General features: G+C 56.2%; 1 protein-coding gene across 1 annotated transcript in view; it reads right to left on the minus strand.

Annotated features, from left to right (window-relative positions):
• arrb1 (arrestin, beta 1) overlaps positions 1 to 16,896 on the minus strand; it is a 211,741-nt gene that overhangs the window by 25,665 nt on the left and 169,180 nt on the right. The window contains exons 9-12 of the mRNA XM_085999750.1: positions 15,294 to 15,378; positions 10,125 to 10,197; positions 8,589 to 8,726; positions 6,659 to 6,742 (exon numbers count right to left, since the gene is read on the minus strand). Of these exons, the coding sequence (XP_085855876.1) occupies positions 6,659 to 6,742; positions 8,589 to 8,726; positions 10,125 to 10,197; positions 15,294 to 15,378 (380 nt within the window). The remainder of the gene's footprint in view (positions 1 to 6,658; positions 6,743 to 8,588; positions 8,727 to 10,124; positions 10,198 to 15,293; positions 15,379 to 16,896) is intronic.

Raw genomic sequence — 16,896 nt, forward strand, 5'->3', positions numbered from 1 at the left:
GGTGCTGGGCGCACGGAGCGGGGTCATCAGCCAGGTACACAAAGGATAGCCTTTGTCCCCGATAAGCCATCCTCGTGGGTGAGGCTGTGCCTGGAACATGTCTGCCACAGAAGTCTGTCGCAGGATGAAGGCATCATGGCTGCTGCCTGGAAAGCGGGCATTGACAGCTAGGATGAGCTGCCTGTGGTCACACACCAGCTGGACGTTGAGCGAATGGTAGCCCTTCTGGTTGCGGTAATCCTCGGCATTCTCCAGAGGTGCCCGCAAAGCCACATGCGTGCAGTCAATGGCGCCCTGCACCATGGGGAAGCCCGCGAATGCTGCAAAGCCCATTGCACGCTGTTGCTGCTTGGCAAGGGCCATGGAGAAGGAGATGAACTGACGTCTCCTTTTGAAAAGGGCATTGGTCACCTGGCGGATGCAACAATGCACGGCGAACTGGGAGATGTTGGCAATGTCCCCAGTAGCGGATTGGAAGGAGCCGGTGGCATAGAAGTTGAGAGCCACCGTCACCTTCACTGCCACCGACAGAGACGTCCTGCTCCTCAGCTGTGGCTGCAGATCACCGCCAAACAGCTGGCAGATCTCTGTGACCACCTCCCTTCTGAATCGCAGCCTCCGAACACACTGCTCGTCAGACATGTTGAGATAGGAGAACTGCTGGCGGTATACCCTGGGTGGGTAAGGCCTCCTTTGCCTACGCCTGTTGCCCCCTCTCCGTCTAGCCAGGGCTGCCACTCTCTCACGGCGTCTGTGAGCCCTTTGGATGTAATTGAGAAAGGCAGCGTTGACACCCATTGCAGCCCCCATAATATGCTGGCATACAATGAGATGTCAATGAAGGCAAAGACAATTGGAAAGCTGTGGCCTGAAGCCAGAAGTACCTGTCCTAGTGTTGGGCCAAAGCAGAAAGCTCTCTACCTTGGTCTCTCTCCAAAGATCCGTTTGTCAAGAAGGAGTGCTGCAAAATGGCAGCCTTTTATATTGCAGGAGGAGTGCCCTTTAATTTGCGCCCCCCCGCGCCCCGTATCGGCTGAGCACCGTTCCACTCTAACAGTCGCTAGGGGCGCCAGGCGCACAATGGGGCGGCGCGACTGAAGTTCCGGTTGGGGGCGCACAAAGGGCGTTGCACGAGGAAATGACGTCATGATCTGCGCGCGCAGCTGAGCACGCGCAAAGACTTTGCGCCGCCGCTAAATCTCTAGTGAAGCTGGGGTGAGGCGCAGATCGCGCTGCGCCCGGGCGCTAGCCGCCTAGCGCCCGACATCTACTCCTCCTAAGGCGCTAGCGGCTGGCACAACCAACTGAATTTCTAGGCCATATTGTTTTTAAAAAAAGTTAATTACTTTCTAAATCTTTCATCTAATCTCATTAATTTTCCTACCTTTCCCCATTTTTGCAGGTAGGCCTCGAAGCCTGGGCATCTGTTGCCAGCCATGCTGGACCCTAGGCAATTGTTTTGTGGCAAGCTCCTCCCACCCTTCACCCCCCCTCCCCCCCCTACGGTTCCCCCCCCCTCTCCTCGGTCCCCCCCCGTCTCATCGCTACTGCGTCCACTGACTCAGGCAGGAGCACGGGGTCTCCTGGGCGGTTGCGCCCGTCTCTCTCTCTCTTCCCCGCTCGGCGGACTTCAAGCCGGCTCGCTTGAAGCCAACTCGGGAGGGCGGGGCCATGTCAGTGCGTGGGGCGGCACGGAGCTCCGCGGAGCCATCGCCGGCTTGGGTGGGGGGGCGGGGCTCTCGGGAGAGCGGGGGCGCGGGCTCGGAAGGGGGGAAGGGTTAACCCGGCAACCGGCTCTGGAGATCGGGAGGGGAGGAGGGTTACCCTGGCAACTGGGCCCGGCCATCTTTCATCCTGGCAGCAGTTCAATGTAGCGAAACAACATCGCCATATTTGATCCTGGCGGCACGACAATTTCCTCGTGACACCATCTTTGATCATGGCGGAACTTCAATGTGGGCCCGAACAGCGCCATCTTTAGTCTGGGCTGCCCGGTTTCTTCCTCCTTCCCTCACTGTCTCCTTCCCCCTCTCCTTCCCCCTCCCCCCTCCTCCTCCCCTCACTCCCTCCTCCCCTCCCCCTCCTCCCTCACTCCCCTCCCTCCCCCTCCCCTCACTCCCTCCCTCCCCCTCCCCCCTCCCCCTCCCCCTCCTCCCCCTCTCCCCCCTCCACCCCCTCCCCCCCCCTCTCCTCCCCCCCCAGTCGCTCTCTTCCCTGCCCCCCAGTCGCTCTCTCTCTTCCCCCCAGTCGCTCTCTCTCTCTCTTCCAACAACAACGTGCCCTCGAAAAAGCCTCGGCACCGCCGGGCACTCCAGCTAGTGTTTTTAGTTTCTTATTCACCCTCTAAGCCAATGTGGCAGCCAACAATGGTCACTTGAGGAACAGCACCTCATCTTTCTATTAGACACTTTTACAGCCTTGAGTTCAACAATTTCGGATCATAACCTCTGCCCCTTTTTTCAGACAGCAGGTGCTGGTAATGGTTCCGCCATTCCCATTTACACCTCCTCTCGACCCACCTGTTGTTTCTTTACTTGTCCCATTACCATCTCCTTTTGCCATGCACCAGCCTCCCTTTTGTTATTTAATCTCTCCTGCCTTCCACCCAATCACAGACCTCCTCTCTTTCCCTGCCCCTAAACTTGCTTAAAACCTGTTACATCTCTAACTTTTTCCAGTTCTGACGAAGGGTCATCGACCTGAAACGTTGACTCTGTTTCTCTCTCCACAGATGCTGCCGGACCTGCTGAGTGTTTCCAGCATTTTCTGTTTATATTTCAGATTTCCAGTGTCCGCGGTATTTTGCTTTTGTATCTGCTTTCTGGAGACCACAATGCATGCATCGACAGGGAGGGAGATGTGTAACACTGCTGTGCCGACCGCCAGAACAAGCAACGTCCAACGCAAGAGGAAGTGAAATGTCTACTGGACAACAGGCTGCGATTGTCAAAAGCATCACCATTTACCTTGTGGCAAGATCTCCCAAAATGCTGGCATTAAGATAAAAGGCGAGAGAGAGAGATTGGATAAACAACCTGGCAGCTTGGTTAGTGAAGAAAACACATCCCAAAACATTCAATGTTCATCGTATTAAATTAAGTCAATCCTCTAACTGAAGCTAACAGTGTCGGATGTGGCTCAGTGAGGAGCACTCGCGCCTCGGAGCTAGAAGGTTGTGTGTTCAAGTCCTAAATATCGGCTGACTCTCCAGTGCAGTGCTGAGGGAGCGCTGCACTGTCGGAGGGGCAGAACTGAGGGAGCGCTGCACTGTCGGAGGGGCACTACTGAGCGAGAGCAGCACTATCGGAGGGGCAGTACTGAGGGAGCGCCGCACTGTCGGAGGGGCAGTACTGAGCGAGAGCAGCACTGTCGGAGGGGCAGTACTGAGGGAGCGCCGCACTGTCGGAGGGGCAGTACTGAGCGAGAGCAGCACTGTCGGAGGGGCAGTACCGAGGGGGCGCCGCACTGTCGGAGGGGCAGTACTGAGCGAGAGCAGCATTGTCGGAGGGGCAGTACTGAGGGAGCGCCGAACTATCGGAGGGGCAGTACTGAGGGAGTGCCGCACTGTCGGAGGGGCAGTACTGAGGGAGTGCTGCACTGTCGGAGGGGCAGTACTGAAGAAACGCCACACTGTCAGAGGGGCAGTACTGAGGGAGCACCGCACTGTGGGAGGGGTAGTATTGAGGGAGTGCCGCACTGTCGGAGGGGCAGTACTGAGCGAGAGCAGCATTGTCGGAGGGGCAGTACTGAGGGAGCGCCGAACTATTGGAGGGGCAGTACTGAGGGAGTGCCGCACTGTCGGAGGGGCAGTACTGAGGGAGCGCCGCACTATCGGAGGGGCAGTACCGAGGGAGCGCCGCACTGTCGGAGGGGCAGTACTGAGGGAGCGCCGCACTGTTGGAGGGGCAGTACTGAGGGAGTGCTGCTCTGTTGGAGGGGCAGTACTGAGGGAGTCCTGCACTGTCGGAGAGGCAGTACTGAGGGAGCGCCGCACTGTTGGAGGGGCAGTACTGAGGGAGTGCTGCACTGTCAGAGGGGCAGTAGTGAGGCAGCGCTGCACTGTTGAAGGGGCAGTACTGAGGGAGTGCTGCACTGTTGGAGGGGCAGTACTGAGGGAGCGTCGCACTGTGGGAGGGGCAGTACTGAGGGAGTGCCGCACTGTCGGAGGGGCAGTACTGAGGGAGTGCCGCACTGTCGGAGGGGCAGTACCGAGGGAGCGCCGCACTGTCGGAGGGGCCGTACTGAGGGAGCGCCGCACTGTCGGAGGGGCAGTACTGAGGGAGCGCCGCACTGTTGGAGGGGCAGTACTGAGGGAGCGCTGCTCTGTCGGGGGGGCAGTACTGAGGGAGTGCTGCACTGTCGCAGAGGCAGTACTGAGGGAGTGCTGCACTGTCAGAGGGGCAGTAGTGAGGCAGCGCTGCACTGTTGAAGGGGCAGTACTGAGGGAGTGCTGCACTGTTGGAGGGGCAGTACTGAGGGAGCGTCGCACTGTGGGAGGGGCAGTACTGAGGGAGCGCCGCACTGTCGGAGGGGCAGTACTGAGGGAGTGCCGCACTGTCGGAGGAGCAGTACTGAGGGAGCGCCGCGCTGTCGGAGGGGCAGTACTGAGGGAGCGCCGCGCTGTCGGAGGGGCAGTAGTGAGGCAGCGCTGCACTGTTGAAGGGGCAGTACTGAGGGAGTGCTGCACTGTTGGAGGGGCAGTACTGAGGGAGCGTCGCACTGTGGGAGGGGCAGTACTGAGGGAGCGCCGCACTGTCGGAGGGGCAGTACTGAGGGAGTGCCGCACTGTCGGAGGAGCAGTACTGAGGGAGCGCCGCGCTGTCGGAGGGGCAGTACTGAGGGAGCGCCGCGCTGTCGGAGGGGCAGTACTGAGGGAGCGCCGCGCTGTCGGAGGGGCAGTACTGAAGGAGCGCCGCACTATCGGAGGGGCAGTACTGAGGGAGTGCCGCACTGTCGGAGGGGCCGTACTGAGGGAGCGCCGCACTGTCGGAGGGGCAGTACTGAGGGAGCGCTGCTCTGTCGGAGGGGCAGTACTGAGGGAGTGCTGCACTGTCGGAGAGGCAGTACTGAGGGAGCGCCGCACTGTTGGAGGGGCAGTACTGAGGGAGTGCTGCACTGTCAGAGGGGCAGTAGTGAGGGAGTGCTGCACTGTTGAAGGGGCAGTACTGAGGGAGCGTCGCACTGTCGGAGGGGCAGTACTGAGGGAGCGCCGCACTGTCGGAGGGGCAGTACTGAGGGAGCGCCGCACTGTCGGAGGGGCAGTACTCAGGGAGTGCCGCACTGTCGGAGGGGCAGTACTCAGGGAGCGCCGCACTGTTGAAGGTGCCGTCTTTCGGATGAGATCTTAAACCAAGGCCCCCGTCTGCCCTCGCAGGTGGAAATAAAACATCCCACAGCCACCAGGCGAGTTCTCCCCTGTGTCCTGGGCCAATATTTATCCCGAACTCTCTGGGTTAGAAACCATTAGTGATGGGACACGAGATACCCTATGGTCAGTGATGGGACAGGGGGAACCCTGTGGTCAGTAATGGGACAGGGGGAACCCTGTGGTCACTGATGGGACAGGGGGAACCCTATGGTCAGTGATGGGACAGGAGGAACCCTGTGGTCAGTGATGGGACAGGAGGAACCCTGTGGTCAGTGATGGGACAGGGGGAACCCTGTGGTCAGTGATGGGACAGGAGGAACTCTGTGGTCAGTGATTGGACAGGAGGAACCCTGTGGTCAGTGATTGGACAGGGGGAACCCTGTGGTCAGTGATGGGACAGGGGGAACCCTGTGGTCAGTGATGGGACAGGGGGAACCCTGTGGTCAGTGATGGGACAGGAGGAACCCTGTGGTCAGTGATGGGACAGGGGGAACCCTGTGGTCAGTGATGGGACAGGGGGAACCCTGTGGTCAGTGATGTGACAGGGGGAACTCTGTGGTCAGTGATGGGACAGGGGGAACCCTGTGGTCAGTGATGGGACAGGGGGAACCCTGTGGTCAGTGATGGGACAGGAGGAACTCTGTGGTCAGTGATGGGACAGGAGGAACCCTGTGGTCAGTGATGGGACAGGGGGAACCCTGTGGTCAGTGATGGGACAGGAGGAACCCTGTGGTCAGTGAATGGACAGGAGGAACCCTGTGGTCAGTGATGGGACAGGGGGAACCCTGTGGTCAGTGATGGGACAGGAGGAACCCTGTGGTCAATGATGGGACGGGGAACTCTGTGGTCAGTGATTGGACAGTGGATGTTTCCCCTGGCTGGAGAGTCTAGAACCAGGGGTCGCAGTCTCAGGATAAGGGGTCGGCCATTTAAGACTGAGATGAGAAGAAATGTCTTCACTCGGAGGGTTGTGAATCTTTAGAATTCTCGGCCCCAGAGGTCCGTGAATGCTGAATTGTTGAGTATATTCAAGGCTGAGATCGATAGGTTTTTGGATTCTAGGGGAATCAAGGGATATGGGGACCGGGCGGGAAAGCGGATTTGAGGTCGATGATCAGCCATGATCTTATTGAATGGTGGAGCAGGCTCGAGAGGCCGAATGGCCGACTCTTGCTCCTAATTCTAATGTTCTTACATTCTTATCTTATGTTCTTAATCCCACTGCAATACCTACAAATGATACACCTCCTTAAAATAGCTTTCACCGTGTCTTGAAATCTCCGTACTTACCCTCCTCGGGAAACCACCAGCTTTACTTTGACTTTGTAAGACACGATGATGCCCAGAATCTCCTTATTTGCTCCATCTCTTAATCTGCAGAGAAAGAATGAGACGGCAAGTTAATGGGGCAAGGCACCGGCTAGACTCATTCCAATAACATTTGGCCGAGGAGCAGGGATTGAACGCGGTCTCCTTAGCCCTCCCTCCCTCTCTCTCCGCACGGAATCTGCGGGATTGACAACCCCGGCGGTTCACCAACGAGGCTCACGATCTGCTGGAATCTTCCGAGTGCTCGTGATTTCACACGGGAACGCTAAAAGGTGGAGATCTGCATCTACGTTTCCCGCACGAAGCGCAACTTCTTCAAGTCATCGAGCTGGTGGGAGTGGAGGAATCCTACATAGGGATGGGGCACAATCTTAAAATTAGAACCAGGCCGTTCAGGATTGAATTCAGGAAATACTTTTTCACACAAAGGGTAGTGGAAATCTGGAACTCTCTCCCTGAAAAGGCTGGGGATGAGGGGGGTCAATTGAAATTTTCAAGAATGAGATCGATAGATAGGCCAGCATTTATTGCCCATCCCTAGTTGCCCTCGAAGGTGGTGGTGAACGCCTTCTTGAACCGCTGCAGTCCGTGTGGTGAAGGTACTCCCAATAGTGCTGTTAGGGAGGGAGTTCCAGGATTTTGACCCAGCGACGATGAAGGATCGGCCGATATATCTTCGAGTCAGGATGGTGTGTGACTTGGAGGGGAACTTGGAGGCGGTGGTGTTTCCCACGCGCCTGCTGCCCTCGTCCTTCTAGATGGTAGAAATCGTGGGTTTGGGAGGTGCTGCCGAAGAAGCCTTGGCGAGTTGCTGCAGTGCATCTTGTAGATGGTCCACACTGCAGCCGCGGTATGCCGGTGGTGGAGGGGGTGTACGTTTAAGGTGGTGGATGGGGTGCCAATCAAGTGGGCTGCTTTGTCCTGGATGGTGTCGAGCATCTTGAGTGTTGTTGGGGCTGCACTCATCCAGGCAAGTGGAAAGTATTCCATCATACTCCCAACAACGGGATCTCTTACTCATTTCTTATTTACTAATCAGAAATGCAATTCCCCACATCTGGAATTCCCAATAAGCCACATGTGGCAAGTGGTCAACATATTGACAACTCTGAGCTAGTAGGCCTTCCTGCCTGATTTTCCGACATACCCTGCCCGATTTTGGGCAGAATATTGGAGGAGAATCCAGCCTACGGTATACCTGGGATGGCAGGAATGACGTATGAGGAGAGATTGGGTCGATTGGGCTTATACTCGCTGGAGTTTAGAAGAATGAGAGGGGATCTCATTAAAACTTATAAAATTCTAACAGGACTAGACAGACTAGATGCAGGAAGGATGTTCCCGATGGCCGGGGAGTCCAGAACCAGGGGTCACAGTCTAAGGATAAGGGGTAAGCCATTTAGGACTGAGATGAGGAGGAGTTTCTTCACCCAGAGAGCGGTGAACCTGTGGAATTCTCTACAACAGAAGGCAGTAGAGGCCAATTCATTAAATATATTCAAGAAGGAGTTGGATATATTTCTTAATGCTAAAGGGATCAAGGGATATGGGGAGAAAGCAGGGACAGGGTACTGAATTTGGATGATCAGCCATGATCGCATTGAATGGCGGAGCAGGCTCGAGGGGCCGAATGGCCTACTCCTGCTCCTATTTTCTATGTTTCTATGTTAATTGACTGTGCACCATCCAGTTATCCTAGGCTACAACCTGCAGAGGCACGATGGGCCGAATGACCTCCTTCTGTGCTGTACAATTCTCTGATTGTAGAATTCTCAAGACTTGTCAAAACCAATGAAAGCCGTTGTGAATTTTTTTCCCCCCCAAATATTGATGTGGAAATACCTGCTTATATACATCCTACTGGGTGATAATAAATATTCAACATGCTTACAGGGTGCTGGAGGCCAGGTTGGTGTCCTCGTGCTTGAGTTTCCCGTCCAGAGCCAGGCCCCGCTTCTCCCGGTTATTAGCCAGGTAAGGCGTCAGAGTGTAAACCTTGCAAAACGTAGAGCTCGGAGCCACAATATCGCTGGAGACGGGGAGACAGAGAGGAGGGCAAGTCAAGGAAGGCTAAACTGGGAGAAAGCCAACACTAGTTCTACCAGGATTTATGGGAACGGCAGCACAGTGGTTATGTTACTGGACTAGTAATCCAGAGGCCTAATCATCCAAAAAAACATGCGTTCAAATCCCACCACAGCAGCTGTGGAATTTAAATTCAATTAAATAAATCTGGAATAAAAACTTAGTATCAGGCGACCATGAAACTGATGGATTGTTATAAAAACCCATTTGGTTCACTGATGTCCTTTCAGGAAGGAAATCTGCTGCCCTTACCCGGTCTGGCCGATATGTGACTCCAGACCCACAGTAATGTGGTTGACTCTTAACTGCCCCACTGAAATGGCCCAGCGAGACACTCAGTTGTCAAGAAGGTGGCTCATCACCACTTTCTCGAGGGCAATTAGGGATGGTCAATAAATTATGGCCCTGCCAGCGACGCCCACATCCCGTGAATGAATCAACAAAAGAGGATAACAAGGGATTGGGATGAAAGGTCATGGCTGTGGACATTGGCATCACCCAATGTTGGTTTGGTTTAGTCCAGGTGAGTCCATTGATCACCACATTGTTACACCGGGACCCAGGTTGCCAGCTCTGGCTAGACTTTATTCTGGGGGAAATTTCATCACGTGACCTTCCGCCTCTGACCACCCCGCTCCCCTCCTTGGTCATCTGATGGGTCAATAACGGCGGCTCCAACACCCACAGACAGAAAGAACTTGCATTTCCTTAGCGCCTTTCACAACCTTGCCCCACGAAGGTCACTAAAAAAAAGCGGATGATCTGGTCATTATCACATTGCTGTTTGTGGGAGCTTGCTGTGCGCAAATCGGCTGCCGCCTTTCTTTCCGGGGCAGGAAGGTGGAGTCGAGGTCGAAGATCAGCCATGCTCTTATTGGATGGCGGAGCAGGCTCGAGGGGCCGAACGGTTGGAAGAGTTGGGACTGTTCTCCTTGGAACAGCGAAGGTTAAGAGGTGACCTCATAGAGGTTTTCCAGAGGTTTTAATAGAGTAAATAGAGAAAAACTCTTCCCTCGGGCGAGTGGGTCAATAACCAGAGGTCATCGATTCAAAATCATTGGCGAAAGATCTCGAGGGGCGATGAGGAGAAATGTTTTCACTCGGAGAGTTTTCAGGATCGGGAACGCTCGACCTGAAACTAATTAATTTTAAAAGGGAGTTGGACGGGTTCTTGAGGATGAGGAACTGACAAGGTTACGGACACAAAGCGGGGGGTGTGGGACTGAGCACAATGGCTCTTTCAAAGAGCCGGCACAGACACGACGGGCCGAATGGCCTCCTCCTGTGCTGTCAGTCTCTGTGAATCTACGATTGCAAATGATGTGGCGCTGGCTTTACTCACTCGGCCTCTGCTGTGGCGACGGGGCACTTGTACTGAGCTGTGTTGAAGAGGCAGATGTCGGCGTACTGACGCACTGCAAAAACAAGAGAGGCACGTTCGAGAAACGACAGGACAATCGGCGGCTTTGGGCATTCCGCGCGAGGTCGAGCAACCCAAACCCAACTCGGGGACTTACTCCCTTCTGATCCGTGTTTTGTTTATCTTGAGTTTTCCCTCGCTGACTGCGCTGAACCCGGGTCAGATTCCACAGGCGCTGATCGCACAAGCGCGCGTTGTGCCGCGATCCCGTGGTTTCACTTCACACAGCGGGTTCAAGGGCCGTGAGTGCCGGCACATTATTGCTGCACTGGAGCGGGAGAGCTCACAACGGAGCCCCACCCTCCGCTCACTACTGAACCCCACCCTCCGTCCACTACTGAAACCCACCCTCCACTCACTACTGAAACCCTCCCTCCGCTCACTACTGAACCCCACCCTCCGCTCAGGACTGAACCCCACCCTCCGCTCACTACTGAACCCCACCCTCCGCTCAGGACTGAACCCCACCCTCCGCTCACTACTGAACCCCACCCTCCGCTCAGGACTGAACCCCATCCTCCGCTCACTACTGAACCCCACCCTCCGCTCACTACTGAACCCCTCCCTCTGCTCACGACTGAACCCCACCCTCCACTCAGGACTACACCCCACCCTCTGCTCACTACTGAACCCCACCCTCCGCTCAGGACTGAACCCCTCCCTCCGCTCACTACTGAACCCCACCCTCCGCTCAGGACTACACCCCACCCTCCGCTCACTACTGAACCAAACCCTCCGCTCACTACTGAACCCCTCCCTCCGCTCACTACTGAAACCCACCCTCCGCTCACTACTGAACCCCACCCTCCGCTCACCACTGAACCCCACATTCCGCTCACTACTGAACCCCACCCTTCGCTCAGGACTACACCCCACCCTCTGCTCACTACTGAACCCCACCCTCCGCTCACTATTGAACCCCACCCTCCGCTCAGGTCTACACCCCACCCTCCGCTCACTACTGAACCCCACCCTCCACTCACTACTGAACCCCACCCTCCGCTCAGGACTACACCCCACCCTCCGCTCACTACTGAACCCCACCCTCCGCTCACTACTGAACCCCACCCTCTGCTCACTACTGAACCCCACCCTCCGCTCACTACTGAACCCCATCCTCCGCTCACTACTGAAACCCATCCTCCGCTCAGGACTGAACCCCTCCCTCCGCTCACTACTGAACCACTCCCTCCACTCACTACTGAATCCCTTCCTCTGCTCACTACTGAACCCCACCCTCCACTCACTACTGAACCCCACCCTCTGCTCACTACTGAACCATTCCCTCTGCTCACTACTGAACCCATCCTCTGCTCACTACTGAAACCCATCCTCCGCTCACCACTGAACCACTCCCTCTGCTCACTACTGAACCCCTCCCTCTGCTCACTACTGAACCCCATCCTCTGCTCCCTACTGAAACCCATCCTCCGCTCACTACTGAACCACTCCCTCCGCTGACAACTGAACCCCATCCTCCATCACTACTGAGCCCCACCCTCCGCTCATGACTGAACCCCACACTCTGCTCACTACTACACCCCACACTCCGTTCAGGACTGAACCCCATCCTCCGCTCACCACTGAAACTCACCCTCTGCTCACTACTGAACCCACCCTCCGCTCACTACTACACCCCACCCTCCGCTCACTACGGAACCCCTCGCTCCGCTCACTACTGAACCCAATCCTCCGCTCACTACTGAACCCCACTCTCTGCTCACTACTGAACACCTCCCTCCGCTCACTACTCAACCCCACCCACCGCTCCCTACTGAACCCCACCCTCCACTCACTACTGAACCCCACCCTCCGCTCACTACTGAACCCCGCCCTCCGCTCACTACTGAACCCCACCCTCCGCTCACTACTGAACCCCATCCTCCGCTCACAACTGAACCCTACCCTCCGCTCACTACTGAACCCCATCTTCCGCTCAGGACTGAATCCCACCCTCCGCTCACTACTGAACCCCACTCTCTGCTCACTACTGAACCTCGCCCTCAGCTCACTACTGAACCCCACCCTCCACTCACTACTACACCCCACCCTCCGCTCACAACTGAACCCCACCCTCCGCTCACTACTGAACCCCACCCTCCGCTCACTACTAAACCTCACCCTCTGCTCACTACTGAACCCCACCCTCCGCTCACTACTACACCCCACCCTCCGCTCACTACTGAACCCCTCCCTCCGCTCACTACTGAACCCCACCCCCGCTCACTACTGAACCCCACCCTCCGCTCACTACTGAACCCCACCCTCCACTCACTACTGAACCGCTCCCTCCGCTCACTACTGAACCCCAACCCAACCTCTGCTCACTACTGAACCACAACCTCCGCTCACTACTGAACCCCTCCCTCCGCTCACTACTGAACCCCATCTTCCGCTCAGGACTGAACCCCACCCTCCGCTCAATACTGAACCCCATCCTCTGCTCACAACTGGACCCCGTCCTCCGCTCACAACTGAACCCCATCCTCCGCTCACTACTGAACCCCACCTTCCGCTCAGGACTGAACCCCACCCTCCGCCCGCTAATGAACCCCACCCTCCGCTCATGACTGAACCCCACCCTCTGCTCACTACTACACCCCACACTCCGCTCAGGACTGAACACCACACTCCGTTCACTACTGAAGCCCTCCCTCCACTTACTACGGAACCCCACCCTCCGCTCACTACTACACCCCTCCCTCTGCTCACTACTACACCCCTCCCTCTGCTCACTACTACACCCCTCCCTCTGCTCACTACTGAACCCCTCCCTCTGCTCACGACTGAACCCCACCCTCTGCTAACGACTGAACCCCACCCTCCGCTCACAACTGAACCCCACCCTCCGCTCACTACTGAATTCCACCCTCTGCTCACTACTGAACCCCTCCCTCTGCTCACTACTGAACCCCATGCTCCGCTCACTACTGAACCCCACTCTCCGCTCACTACTGAACACCTCCCTCCGCTCACTACTCAACCCCACGCACCACTCACTACTGAACCCCACCCTCCGCTCACTACTGAACCCCACCCTCCGCTCACTACTGAACCCCACCCTCCGCACACTACTGAACCCCACCCTCCCCACCCTCCACTCACTACTGAATCCCACCCTCCACTCACAACTGAACCCCATCCTCTGTCCACTACTAAACCCCACCCTCCGCTCACTACTGAATCCCAACCTCCGCTCACTACTGAAGACCACCCTCCACTCACTACTGATCCCCAACCTCTGCTCACTACTGAACCCCACCCTCTGCTCAATACTGCACCCCATCCTCTGCTCACTACTGAAACGCTCCCTCTGCTCACTACTGAACCCCATCCTCTGCTCAGGACTCAACCCCACCCTCTGCTCACTACTGAACCCCATCCTCCGCTCACAACTGAACCCCACCCTCCGCTCACTACTGAACCCCATCCTCCGCTCACTACTGAACCCCACCCTCTGCTCACTACTGAACCCCTCCCTCCACTCAGGACTGAACCCCACCCTCTGCTCACAACTGGACCCAGTCCTCCGCTCACTACTGACACCATCCTCCGCTCACTACTGAAACCCACCCTCCACTCACGACTCAACCCCACCCTCTGCCCACTACTGAAACCCACCCTCCACTCACTACTGAACCCCACCCTCTGCTCACTACTGAACCCCACCCTCCGCTCACGACTGAAACCCACCCTCCGCTCACAACTGAACCCCTCCCTCCGCTCACTACTGAACCCCACCCTCCACTCACTACTACATCTCTCCCTCTGCTCACTACTGAACCCCACCCTCTGCTCACTATTGAACCCCACCCTCCGCTCACTACTGAACCCCACCCTCCACTCACTACTACACCCCTCCCTCTGCTCATTACTGAACCCCATCCTCCGCTCACAACTGAACCCCATCCTCCGCTCACTACTGAACCTCACACTCCGCTCACTACTGAACCCCTCTCTCTGCTCACTACTGGATCCCACCCTCCACTCATGGCTGAAACCCACACTCTGCTCACTACTGAACCCCATCCTCCGCTCACAACTGAACCCTACCCTCCGCTCACTACTGAACCCCATCTTCCGCTCAGGACTGAATCCCACCCTCCGCTCACTACTGAACCCCACTCTCTGCTCACTACTGAACCTCGCCCTCAGCTCACTACTGAACCCCACCCTCCACTCACTACTACACCCCACCCTCCGCTCACAACTGAACCCCACCCTCCGCTCACTACTGAACCCCACCCTCCGCTCACTACTAAACCTCACCCTCTGCTCACTACTGAACCCCACCCTCCGCTCACTACTACACCCCACCCTCCGCTCACTACTGAACCCCTCCCTCCGCTCACTACTGAACCCCACCCCCGCTCACTACTGAACCCCACCCTCCGCTCACTACTGAACCCCACCCTCCACTCACTACTGAACCGCTCCCTCCGCTCACTACTGAACCCCAACCCAACCTCTGCTCACTACTGAACCACAACCTCCGCTCACTACTGAACCCCTCCCTCCGCTCACTACTGAACCCCATCTTCCGCTCAGGACTGAACCCCACCCTCCGCTCAATACTGAACCCCATCCTCTGCTCACAACTGGACCCCGTCCTCCGCTCACAACTGAACCCCATCCTCCGCTCACTACTGAACCCCACCTTCCGCTCAGGACTGAACCCCACCCTCCGCCCGCTAATGAACCCCACCCTCCGCTCATGACTGAACCCCACCCTCTGCTCACTACTACACCCCACACTCCGCTCAGGACTGAACACCACACTCCGTTCACTACTGAAGCCCTCCCTCCACTTACTACGGAACCCCACCCTCCGCTCACTACTACACCCCTCCCTCTGCTCACTACTACACCCCTCCCTCTGCTCACTACTACACCCCTCCCTCTGCTCACTACTGAACCCCTCCCTCCGCTCACTACTGAACCCCATCCTCCGCACACAACTGAACCCCACCCTCGGGAACACAATTCTGTTCCTGTCAGGGGCGTATTCTGTTGAGGTGCTACACACGTCCCATCCAACTATTAAGGGCAAAGGGAGCTGAGATATAATTAGCGTTCTCCTGGGCCACTGACCTGCGATCTTTAGCTTCTTAACGGTCTTGTTGGTGTTATTGGTCACGTGAACATTGACGTTTATTAGCTCCCCGTGATAATAAATCTGTAACGGCAAAATTTTCACAGGTTTCAAAACACAAAACCATCCGACATATGGAGTCCACCCAAGACAGTTGCCAAGGTTATCACTAGGTTCACTCGATTGATTCCTGGGATGAGAGGGTTGTCCTATGAGGAGAGATTGAGTAGATTGGGCTGATACTCTCTGGAGTTTAGAAGAATGAGAGGTGATCTCATTGAAACATATAAGATTCTGAGGGGGATTGACAGGGTAGATGCCGAGAGGCTGTTTCCCCCTGGCTGGAGAGTCTAGAACTAGGGGTCACAGTCTCAGGATAAGGGGTCGGCCATTTAGGACTGAGATGAGGAGGAATTTCTTCATATACACATAGGGAGAGAAAGTTTGGAGCGCAATTATTGGCCGGGCGCAAAGTTTAGAGCCTGATGCTAATTATCGCCTCCGACTGCAAACTTGGCTTTATCGCCCCTGGAGGTGATTGGAGCGCTAAATCAGGCGCTTCACACCTGTCTTAAGGCGCAAAGGCCGAGGAGCGAGGCGCTACCTCAGAGCGCTGGCGAAGCTCATGTGATGTCAGTCAGCAATGGAACACAGACACACTGGCGCCGGCCAGTTCTTAAAGGGGAGGGTCGATCTTGCTCTCCATCCACACCCTGCTCATTGTAGCCTTGAATCTCGGCCTGGAGAGACCTGTACATCAAATCTGCTGGAAAGAACAATGGAGGGGCCCAGGGAAAGAGCTCAGAGTGCAGCCCCCACAGTCTCTTCTAAATCGATGCAAGGAAGGTCAAATCAAAATAAACCTGCAAAGTGCTGCTCAGTACCCAAAACTCCTTCACACAGCATTGAATCTCTCCAGAAGTCTCTCTCTCTCTCTCTTAGAATGCGTGGTGCAAAAATGTCGCCGACAAAAAATGGCAGGAAGCGGTCGCCTTTAAATAGCGCTCCCCCAGTCCCTTCCTGACAGCATAACGCTCCCCTCAACCTGTCGTTGCTAGCGGCAGGCGGTAAGGCAGGGGGCGCCACTCAATATCCGGTCCGGGGCGTTGCACGCTCGACTGACGTCACGATCTGTGGGCACAGGCGATTGTGGCGCTAGTGTTTAGCGCCACCGCAAAATGTCTGGTCAATTTCGTGAGTGGCGCAAACATCACCGCGCCCGGGCGCTAGTTGCTTTGCGCCCCACGCTGAAAGGAGGCGCAAAGCAACCGAATTTTTCCCCCATAGAGTCATAACGGCACAGAAGGAGGCCATTCGGCCCATCGAGTCCGTGCCGGCTCTCTGTAGAGCAATCCGGTCAGTCCCATTCCCCCGCTCTATCCCCGTAGCCCTGCAAGTTTATTTCCCTCAAGTGCCTATCCAGTCTCCCCTTGAAAACATTGAGTGTTTCCGCTTCCACCACTTCCGTCGGCAGCGAGTTCCAGGTCCTCACCACTCGCTGCGTAAAAAAGTTTTTCCTCACATCCCCCCTGTATCTCTTGCCCAAAACCTTAAATCTGTGTCCCCTAGTCCTTGTATCATCAACTAGTGGGAACAGCCCTT

This window comes from Somniosus microcephalus, chromosome 10 (assembly GCF_052327205.1).
Source record: "Somniosus microcephalus isolate GS21.2 chromosome 10, FLI_Smic_1.0, whole genome shotgun sequence".
NCBI lineage: Eukaryota > Metazoa > Chordata > Chondrichthyes > Squaliformes > Somniosidae > Somniosus > Somniosus microcephalus.